Raw genomic sequence first — 11,803 nt, 5'->3', positions numbered from 1 at the left:
ACGCATCACATTTGAGTTTCCACAAGAACCAATGAGGTTCATTCTCGCGTTACGCATCACGTTTGAGTTTCCACAAGAACCAATGAGGTTCATTCTCGCGTTACGCATCACGTTTGAGTTTCCACAAGAACCAATGAGGTTCATTCTCGCGTTACGCATCATGTTTGAGTTTCCACAAGAACCAATGAGGTTCATTCTCGCGTTACGCATCATGTTTGAGTTTCCGCAAGAACCAATGAGGTTTATTCTAGTATTACGCATCACGTTTGAGTTTCAGCAAGAACCAATGAGGTTCATTCTCGTGTTACGCATCACGTTTGAGTTTCAGCAAGAACCAATGAGGTTAATTGGTTTCCGCAAGAACCAATGAGGTTTATTCTAGTGTTACGCATCACGTTTGAGTTTCAGCAAGAACCAATGAGGTTCATTCTCGTGATACGCTTCACGTTTGAGTTTCCGCAAGAACCAATGAGGTTCATTCTCGCGTTACGCATCACGTTTGAGTTTCCGCAAGAACCAATGAGGTTCATTCTCGCGTTACGCATCACGTTTGAGTTTCCGCAAGAACCAATGAGGTTCATTCTCGCGTTACGCAGCACGTTTGAGTTTCAGCAAGAGGCGTTTGTTCTTACGCAACAAGTTCGGTTGAGCTTCTGTTTATGTTCTCTGATCAATGTTTATATGTGAATAAAAGCCTAAATTAAATCTGTTCATAATATAGCGATTGAAATTTTGAGTAAACCGCTCGATTCATATTGATTCGTTTTGAGATCTCTTTATGAACTTTTTGAAGCGTCAAAGTGTCAGTAGCGTAGCTGTCTCTCAGATTTCATCAAAAACATCTTCATTTGTGTTCCGAAATTGAACGAAAGTCTTCCGGGTTTGGAAGGACATGAGGGTGAAATTACAGCATTTAAATTTTTGGGTGAACTAATTTATTCAGATCTTACCTTTCATGCAGTGTGTAATAAAGCTGTTTGTGAATGTAAAAGGTCTGCAAAGTTTTAGAGATTAAAGTGTGTGTGTGTGTGTGTGTGTGTACTATTACTTGGCCAGTGTCTGGTACACTTCACAAATTCTATTAGTCATTTTCGAAACCATTGCAAAACTTTTGATTGAAAACACTGTACTTTCATTTGCAACCTAATGCACATTATAACCTGACAGAAGAATGTTTATTCTGATTATTTTAGTTGACCTATTTTTGAATCATTGCTGTCTTGTATTATATCACCCTTTTTCTCTACACTGGAAGAAGTAATAATCTAAAAATGGTAACATCTAACTCTTATAGGTTAAATCCGGTTGAAATAGCTATTTATGGTAACAATGGCAGGTTGCCACTTTTCTGCCCTTCAGTTTTCTTTAAATGTGTCATGTGTCGTATTGGAGCTGTTCCCTGTGAAGTGAGGGGCACGTGTGATGTTTATTATGAATGACTGGCATCTGTCAAATGACTACATCAGGTCTCTAAAGGTCGACTCCTGTCACTGCGATGGTCTTCAACTCGCACTGCCACCGGCCCCAAGGACAGCAGATCCGCTCTGATGCTCACACTCACTCATCCAGAAGAGTGTGAGACTGAGAGATTCGTTCTGCAGAAGATGTCAGGAGCATGCAGGACAGATGTTGAAGTGGGAAATGAGTCATTTCCATATGAAATACCGATTGTCCTTCATTGTTGTGATCCACTAGCGTAAATTTCATCGCTACAGTCCTTTTCCTCCCGCAATTAGCATTACATAATTTGCGGAACATGTAGGGATTAATAGATTGACGGTCTTGCATGGCTGGATAATTCTGTTGAGATTTGTTTTTGTGCATGATAACTAAAAAAATTAAACCTCAAATTTTTTTCTAAAGATGCAGCGCTCTGTTCTCATCAAAATGGAGAAACACAAATCATGCTTTTTCCAAAATTTGGTTAGTATTGTTGTTTGGGATCAATAATATATATATATATATATATATATATATATATATATATATATATATATATATATTTGTGAAAGAAAATAATCATTTAATAGATCAAGGATGCAATTAAATTTATCAGAATTTTTTTTTATTTCAAATAAATGCTGTTTTTTGAACATTTTATCCATCAAAAAATCCTAATCCTAAACACACACACACATGTTTTCAACACTGATAATTATAATAAGAAATGTTTCTTGATCATCAAATCATCATATTAGAATGATTTCTGAAGGATCATGTGACTCTGAAGACTGGAGTAATGATGCTGAAAATTCAGCTTTGATCATTTTAAAATATATTAAATTAGAAATTAATTTTATAATTTTTTTTACAATATTCAATAGTTTGTATTTCAGATCAAATCAAAAACATCTCCAACCCCAAACTTTTGAACGGCAATGTAATTCCTTTATGTCCTGAGGAAGCTTGTTCAGATCATCCTCACCTGCTAACAAGTATGAGCAAGTACCATGTTTTAGACATGATACCATGGTCTATGTCTTGTGTTTTTGGACATGTCCTATGATAGAACCTTGGAGTAACATAATATCTAAATATTGTAAAAATTCAGTAACACTGTATATGGTATTATCTGAATTCTTAGAGCAACAAAACTGCCTACAAATGTGTACAAGGACTAATGTGGCATGTGGGAAAAGTGCAATGCACAAACAGACACGCTCACTAATGCTCAAAACAAGTGGTTCCTGGCCAGCCATTTCTATGTTGAATCATTTTAAGTGGTAATGCACCCATTATCAGAGTGGAGCTGGTCAGTGTAGAGTCTATCCATCTATTTTTACTTGCTGTGGTCAGCAGGCCCATTTAGCCATCCGGTAATGAGAGCTAATGAGCTGGCCCTCTCCACACAGCCCTTGGCAAATCACATAGCATCTGATTTGCACCGCAACAATTCAATAGCCAAAGATTAAGCCTGGCCACCGGAGTCTCAGGGGCCATTTACAATACACCGTTTTCAACTAAAAACGTTTTATGCGTTTTGGCCGTTCATTTACAAGACAACAATGTTTTGGAGGCCTAAAAACGAATCAACAAAAACACGGATTTGTGAAAGCGGTGACGTCAAGCGCATGCGTAATCACGTGTTCAATCGATTGACATGTATAGTGTTTCTTTACAAAGTGACATCGCCAACTACTGGCCTAGCAGCAGAATATAGCGTTTTTAGTTGTTTTTGCGGGGACCATTTTGCAAACGTTGTTGTCTGTGTGCGAAAAACACAAAGGAAAAACGTTTCCGTTCAAAAACGTGTCCTGAATATTCACGAGCTGTGGAATCAGATCGAGAAATTAATACTTTGCATTTAGGAAAATCTGTAGGCCTATTGGGATTTAGGAAAAGAGCAACTAGTCTGTTCTATACTGACCATCGTATTTAGCAGAATTAACCTATATAGGGTTAGGGTATACTGTTAGGGTGTAGTACACTCTCAGAAAAAGGTACAAAAGCTGACACTGGGGTGTGTCGGAACAAAAGCACTTTGTTCCTTAAAGGGACAGTTCACCCAAAAATGAAACTTCTGTCAGTAATTACTCACCCTCATGTTGTTCCAACCCCGTAAGACTTAAGTTCATCTTCGGAACACAAATTAAGATATTTTTGATGAAATCTGAGAGCTGGATCACTCCTCCATAGGCTTCTCTGTAATTGAAACTTGCCGGCCCAGAAAGTTAGTCAACCGTAAGTTTATCAAGCGACGAGAATACTTTTTGTGTGCAAAAAAAATACAAAAATAACGACTTTATTCATTTTCTTCTGTGTGGTCCTCTGAGTGAGTTCACGTAGTGTAACAGTGCAGCGCAACGTCAGAACATAGGCTCTCTATTGGTCGACGCTGGTCATGTGTGTGATGCTGACCAATAGTGAGCCTTCGTTCTGACGTACAACCCAAATGCAGTGCGCTGTAACACTACGTGAACTCACTCAGAGTTTTTGTTTTTTTTGCACAAAAAGTATTCTCATCGCTTGATAAACTTATGGTTGAGCCACTGTAGTCACTTGGACTATTTGAAACATTGTCTTTACTAACTTTCTGGGCCGGCAAGTTTCAATAACATAGAAGCCTATGGAGGAGTGATCCAGCTCTCAGATTTAATCAAAAATATCTTAATTTGTGTTCCGAAGATGAACGAAAGTCTTACAGGGTTGGAACAACATGAGGGTGAGTAATTACTGACAGAATTTTCATTTTTGGGTGAACTAACCCTTTAAGGGCGCACATTGGTAGCTTAAAGGTACATATTAGTACCTTAAAGGAACAAAAGTGCACTTTTGAAAAGGTACTGCCCTAGTGTCAGCTTTTGTACCTTTTTTGAGTGTGTGTAAAGCCTACTGTTGTCATGGACTTGTGCCTTGATTTGAAAATCCAGATTTAAGATGCTTGATGCAGATGAACAGTGAAATCACATTTAACACAAGGAACAATTACGGGAACCACCAGCACTAAATGTAATGCCAGACTCTGAACAGAGGATGACTGATATGCACTGACTAACAGGGGGATAATGATAGACAGGTGCAGGTGATTAGTTGACATGGAGATTAACCAGGGTAAATATGGCTGCGTCTGAAAACATAGCTGACTTGTTGCCTGAAGGGACCTCATGAAACTGATTTCAGACAGACTTCTGAGGAAGTGTAACGGTTTAATGATCTACAGCAAAATACAGAGAGCTTTGTTGAAAACTAAGTGAATATTTAATGACTATAATTGTAATTTCTCACTATATAACATCAGAAGTGGAAAGCGTTGGGCAAAAACGTACATTTACACACAAACTGACCAGCAACCGCAACTTTCAGACGCCATCTTTATTTCTGTCACAGAATGGAACGCACAGGATTGTGGGATAGGATTGTGGGATATCAAAGGCAGCGAAGGACACATCCAAGTTGAAGCTAACTTTGGATTCGGACGTGCCTTGATGCCTTCCTTCCCCTGAAAGCAGCATTTTTAAGTTTTCGGACGCAGAAAACTAATAAGACAGCAATGGAGACCAAAGCTAAATACACAGGAACGGAAGATATAGGCACAACAAGACAAAAGAAATGAGTTGATGAAAACAAGGTAATCTTGACACCTGTATAATATTTGATATGCAAATTTCTAAGGCCTCTAAATGATCAAATCGTTGCTGTTGTCGGTTTGAACATAAAAGGCTAAAAGTTTTTGACATTTCCAGTGCATGTCTGTGTGAGGTAAGAGGACACAAGCTGTTGTAGATTTACATTGTCGATTTGATCAACCTGTTGTGCTCAATCTACATGCCTTCTGTCATCTGATCGAAAGTTGACCTTTTTTTGCAAGTAAAAGACCTTTTAGTATTGTAAAATGTCCACCTTCAGGTCTTGGATCACGTGTCTTTTTGCTGTGAAATCTTCACTTATTTCTATAAAGAAAACACAAGAATAGCTTTTAGTACTATTTTAAGATGAACTCTTACTGGACTGAAGCAAATTATATTTGTATGCATTTTATGTCAGTAGTCGCTGATATAAAGATCTCATTGATTAAATTACAAGCTATCAGAAGTCCATACTTTCTGGCCATAAATATCAGCATATTATGCACAAAATTGCAAATATTTGCTCAGTTTGGGCCTCTGAATAAAATTGAGGTGTTTTTTCCCCTCCATATTCTCCATACTATAACTGTAAAAGCCTGATGCCTTCCACATCAAATAATAAGACACACTACAATATAGACACCATTCAAATGTGTATCAAATATGAAACAAAACATAAAACACATTACATAAACTGTCCCATTTCAAAAAATATATAATAATTTTTTACTATTATTTCAGATTTCAGGCTTTACAGGGTTAAAGGGGTATAATGCCCTTTTCACAAGGTGTAAAATAAGTCTTTGATGTCCCCAGAGTGTGTGTGTGAAGTTTTAGCTCAAAATATCCCACAGATATTTTATATAGCTTGTTAAAATTGTCCATTTTTGAGGGTGAGCAAAAACGGACTGTTTTTGTGTCTGTTCCTTTAAATGCAAATGAGCTGCTGCTCCCGGCACAGGGGGCGGAGCTACAACAGCTTGTGTCCTCTTACCTCACACAGACATGCACTGGAAATTTCAAAAACTTTTAGCCTTTTATGTTCAAACCGAAGTCAGAAAGATGGAGAGTTTGAAAGACTCAAGAAGAAGTGACAACATGTAGACAACCTTTCTGAATGGTTAGTTGGTGAATTTATGTAGCTTATGTGTAGTTATCTTCTTGTCATTGATTAGCATATTCTGTCTTGATAATCTATAAATCACGTTCCCGGGGGCGGGGTTTATGTAAATTTTAGGGTTAGTGATGTCACTAACCCGGGAGGAATGTGGTGTAGTCTCTACCAGCCGTTTGTTGTAGTCCTTTAAAAGCAATTTCTTTAAAAGCAAATCTCTCCCTTTGCTTTGAACTTTGAGCGTCGTAACTTTGCAGATGTTGTTTATGCTCAAACAGCAACATTACACACTAACTAAAGTTAGAAAAGTCAAATCATATTCAACCATCCCTTTAATAGAATTAGAAAAATCATAATGTTTCTTAATGGAGTTAACATGAATAAATGAATATTTATTGTTAGCAATGGGCTATATACAGCCCATTGCTAACAATAAATGTTCATATATAAATAGAGCATATTACGCAAATAAAAGTTTTGGTGCATGAGTAATTTTCAATTAGTCATCTCCATTTTTACATTTCCTCCTACTTAGTGCGGTAATGATATAAATCCAATGTGACAAATTAAGACCAAACACATAATATTTACTGCATGTTTTTTTCTGATTGTTTGTTATTGTTCCGTTCAGTTTGATTTCTGGCATTTCCAGGAAGATGGGATGTACAACATCCACAAGGATTACAAATGACTGGCTAAAATGACACATGCATTAAGAGAAGCACAGCCACAGAAGAACACATAACAGCCTCTTCACTTACCTAAGCCAAGTAGAGCACTTCAACAATAACAACCTGGCCGACCAATCAAAAGAATAGGGCACTCATTGATAATAACCTATTCTTGACTAAGCTTAAACCACGCTGTTAAGAATCAAACGTTTGGGTTACCTTAACTTTAACCCTCACTTTAACTTTAACCCTAACTCCATTTGTATTTCCAACAGAAAAGCACAAACATAACTATGATATATATATATATATATATATATATATATATATATATATATACACCATTAACCTATCTATTATATACATATCAAACATTCATCATAGCTATAAATGGCTTGCAATGCATAAAAATACATGCACATGAAAAACAAACGTAATATTTAGTGACAACGCATTGTTGACTAATCTGCTGGCTCAAACACTCTCACACTGGCACTGGACCATCCTTATTTTTGAGCTCTGACCACTTAGCTGTCTCTTTCAGATATTTATATCAGTTGTAGTTTAATTGGTACAAACCAAACCATTTTTCCAAAGGACAACTCAAAATAAATCTAATTTGACAGACAAGCCTAATTTTGGCGACCAGAGTCCCATCTTACAGTGCATGTCATCTTATATAACGGCTTCTTTGGCATCACATATCCTCTGACATTTATGATTCAAATGTCCAGAGCTGCCTTTAATGCGTTGTAGACGCTTAGTCACAGGGCCGGCTAATACTAATGACCGCTTCCTTTCGGAAGTTCTCAAAATAAGACTCACAAAATGAGACCTTTCTCTGGAATAACAAGAATGAATGATCGCACACCTTTTGCTGTTTGATTTGGTGGAAGAATGGAGAGCGGACAAACCCTTCTGAATATATCTGTCTTCAGACTGCATCATAATCACATCATCCTATGACACTCATACATCATAACTCCAGCTGTCTGTATATTTACCACATTTTTCTAAAATAGTGAGTGCTATGCAATATTTAACATTTTTGTCTTGCTCTGCACCTGTGCTGCTTAAGTCCAATTTATGTGTATTTTCAGGGATGAAAACATATGGCAGTCATAAGTCACAGAAATATAATTGAGACAGTTTGAACATTCTTCAAAGTAATGGCCCATTATTCTGAATGGCTGTCGGTGGAACCAAACATGACCATGAATCAATTGTAGTTCATGGTTAAAGTTTGTTTCACGCTTTCGGCCGGACCAAGAGCAACATTGAAATTGAGCGCACTCAAGAATTGTATGGCTCTTCAACCTTTTATTATACTTTGAATGGCAAAAATAAAGATTTCCAGTGCCTGACCCTCCCAAACCCAAATGATCCCTCTAGAGTTATAATTCACACAGAAGCAACATCAATATTATCTTACAAAATAATTCAATTTACAAAATGCACGGAGATACATCATCATTCGAGATATTTCACGGGTCCAATCAGCAGTCTTCAGGTCCAAATATGTGGTTCTCTTATTGTACCAGTCCGGGGCTTGTTTCAATGCATTTATTGATCTACAATTTACAGGAAACATGTCAAAGCAAACGTGTCGGTTCCAAGGCCAAAGCACACTATGTACATCTTAAAGCTAACATCTCTCATCAAAGTTTAATTTCTATGTACAGTGCAAACATTTACGTTTTCTTTTTCTTCAACACGTTGTTTTTAGTAGTATGCTGATGTCCTATACTAGACTGTGTAAATGGAAAACCTATGATGGTCAAGGAGAGTTGTTTTCTTGCCTTCAAACCCACCTCAGAGCGGCTAGAAGAGAAAAGATCAGTGTTTAAATGTGCTTGAAAACCAGACTGTTGTTAATAGAAAGCCATGCACGTCTCCATCTAACTTACCAACGGTATATGATTCAGAAGTCGGTCTACAGTGACGTCATCGTAGCTCTCCCGATACGAGGTCTCTCCGCCAGCCGATTCCTCCTGCATGCTGGGTGGGTCTTCTTGACTAGAGAAAGTAAAAAAAACACTAGTAAAATACCCTTTTCATTGTTTAGCATCACAAAACATGTTCTTTGGTTCAGAGTATTAGCATGACCATCATGAAGCAACAACATGCTGGTGCTTTATACCTTCTCTTCCCTGTTAGAACAGAGTTAAGATATTTCTTCACCGCCATCTGCTTGCGGAAGCGGCTGTAGTTGTCTGTGAATATTGCGTCTGAATGACGCTTCATCGGCGCCTGGTCTTCCATCAAATCATCACTAAAATTGCACAAAGAAACACGTCAGATATGCATTACATTCCTAACAGTTCATTTAAACATTAAACATTTACATTATTCATTTGGCAGACCAGTCTTACAGGATTATAAGATTATACGGTATATAATCCTATGGACATTTTGAGATCGATCAGAGTCTGCATATGGATAAACAATCCATTAAAGCAGAAAACAACTTTCTTTACATCTAAAATCTGTGATTATATTGAACGATTAGCAAAATATAATTCCAATTGATCTGTCTCCTAATTAGAGGATCTGATTTCTCCTCTCCCTATTAAAACATCTAAAAACTCTCTCTTCTAAAACCAGTCTGAGACAATTGATGGTTTTAGTTCGCCACCAAGTTGGTTTCCACTATTCAGGTCTGGTTTAATGGTTTTAGAAGGTATTGGGACCACCTGGGTGACCAGTGAGAACCACCAAATCACCTTAGGCTGGTTCCAGCATGGCTATGGATCATGTTAAGGATTTCACCTCTGCCAGATTGTGAAATGCCACTAAAATAGGAATCATTGGCATAAAAAAAGGGTTCATGTACCTGACTCGCTTTCCGATCAATGACTCCAGGTACCGTCTGGCAGATAACTGTCCGAGAAGTTTACTGTATCCGCTTGTGAAGAGCCCGTCTGCGTGTCTTGTATCTCTGAACAGACACAGAAACCAATCATTTCACAAGTGAAATAACCAACTTTACTCTAGAAAACAGTGAATGAGTTTATTTCAGTTGCTCTTATAGCACTGAGTTATAATAAAATATGCTTGTTTTAATTATATGAAAGCTTTCGAGCAATGTCTGTCTCAGTTTCCATTAAAATTCCAGTTAAACTAAAAACGTAAATATTCTAAAAGCTTCTTGAATAACTCGTATTAAGATTCGATAAGAATAAGAACTTTTTTCCCGGAAACTGATTAACATGGTACATTTTGCATGTTTGTGTAAGAGCCACTAACGATTTCAAGCATTTGGAGGTGATTAAAATAACTCAATGACAATTAAATGACCATTTTTATTCATTAGCCTATAGAAATTACACAGAAACGGTGTGTAAACTAAATCGGGATTTCCCCTACTTGATTGGTTCATACAGCGTATCAACATTGTAATCTACCTACTTAAATATCCAATAAGACAACAAAAATAACTTTATTCTCTTTCTTTCCCCGTGTTTTTATTTTAAATCGTCTTTCTTGTTTTCTTTTCTGGTGCGGATCAGTCACCTGCGCGCGCACGGCTCTGAAGGCGCGGACAGCGCGCGCTCGTATTCCGATATATAAAATGCTTTAAAACCTTACAAAAGAGTTAGGAATTGTGTTTAATTCGTGTGCTTTCATAGAATAAAGCTCTTACCTCATGGAGGCGAAGGGTAAACTTAAGGTCCGGGCATATAAAACACTGGAGAGAGTTATGAAGAGCAAAATCTGAGAGCCGTTCCTCACGAGCATTGCTTTACACCTGTGCATACATGAATACATACTGTGATTTAACATTGCAATAATTAACAATCAAATGTAAATGCTTTTTAAAGCTTGAATGCAATTGTAAAGGCATTTGAATGCATTTACAAAAACTAACTTAAAATGTGCACTCTTTTCGCAAACATCATAATTAAAAGGGGCTTCTTTATAGAAGATATTTCTATTTTGATTAATTATAAGATTTTTATTTTTTTGCTTTGCCTAAAACAATTGAAGATTAGTTTGTATAGAAAATACTAAATATTACTTAATTAATGTAGGCTATATGTCATGCAATTTCTTGAGTTTGTAAAATAAAACTGGTCTAAATGAATGTAACATGCACAGAAGTAAAAAGTGAGTATGGTAAATGTTCAAATATTAAAATCAAAGGAACTTACATGTGCTATGGTGATGTGATCCGCGCGCTGATCGGGGTCCTGAAATGCCTCCAGTCAAATCTCCCAAAGTGACCAGGTGGTTTTTAAAGTTCCTTTTCGCGGTCTTGTGTCTCTTTGAATAGTCTCACCCCTCGCCCCGTTTTATATGTCTGAATACTTTCCATCAGAGAGGAAGACAATCAGATTTGATTTGTGTTAATACGTCACGAAGAAAGTCCCATTGGGATGGATGTGTTCGTCATTGGTCGGCAGGCACACTTCACACACACACACACACACACACACACACACACACACACACACTGGTGAAATCAAGTTTGTGATTGCTCAGAATGTTTTGTGTCATTCCTGGTGATTCATTCTTTGGATATTTGTTTGCATGGATGCATTTTTTGGTCAAAGAAGAGATGCGAGCATGAAACATGAAACAATAAACCTAGCAGGACTTCCCAAGGTAAAAAATAATTCCTGCACAAAATTCCTTTTGTCATTTTTCCCCTAAGTTTGTAACTGATCTAAAAAAAACATTAAAGGGAATATTATATGGATTTCTACACAATTTTTTTATAGATAGATAGATAGATGATAGACAGAACAATGGATAGATAGATAGATAGATAGATAGATAGATAGAACGATAGAACGATAGATATATATATAGATAGATAGATAGATAGATAGATAGATAGATAGATAGATAGATAGAATAATGGATAGAATTAAAGATAGATAGATAGATAGAATAATGGATAGATAGATAGATAGATAGATAGATAGATAGATAGATAGATAGATAGATAG

General features: G+C 36.9%; 1 protein-coding gene across 1 annotated transcript; it reads right to left on the bottom strand.

The window, feature by feature from the left end:
• Window positions 1-7,845: 7,845 nt before the first annotated feature.
• Window positions 7,846-11,140, bottom strand: vip (vasoactive intestinal peptide). Its single transcript, XM_082154050.1, has 6 exons — window positions 11,003-11,140; window positions 10,495-10,599; window positions 9,685-9,789; window positions 8,992-9,123; window positions 8,759-8,867; window positions 7,846-8,672 (listed from the first exon to the last, which is right to left on the bottom strand). Coding segments are annotated over exons 1-6 (462 nt in total). The 5' UTR covers window positions 11,005-11,140; the 3' UTR covers window positions 7,846-8,663.
• Window positions 11,141-11,803: the final 663 nt, after the last annotated feature.

This window comes from Leuciscus leuciscus (genome assembly GCF_965113295.1).
Source record: "Leuciscus leuciscus genome assembly, chromosome: 22".
Classification (NCBI taxonomy): Eukaryota; Metazoa; Chordata; class Actinopteri; order Cypriniformes; family Leuciscidae; genus Leuciscus; species Leuciscus leuciscus.
The sequence above is the reverse complement of the archived record's forward strand: the minus strand, read 5'-3'. Positions and strand labels throughout refer to the sequence as shown.

What these genes read in the sequence shown, in the direction of transcription:
- vip (XM_082154050.1), bottom strand. An exon ending in TTACCCTTCGCCTCCATGAG is followed by an intron (nt 9,790 to 10,494) that starts GTAAGAGCTTTA and finishes GTGTCTGTTCAG; the next exon opens with AGATACAAGACACGCAGACG. An exon ending in GTTCTAACAGGGAAGAGAAG is followed by an intron (nt 8,868 to 8,991) that starts GTATAAAGCACC and finishes TACTTTCTCTAG; the next exon opens with TCAAGAAGACCCACCCAGCA.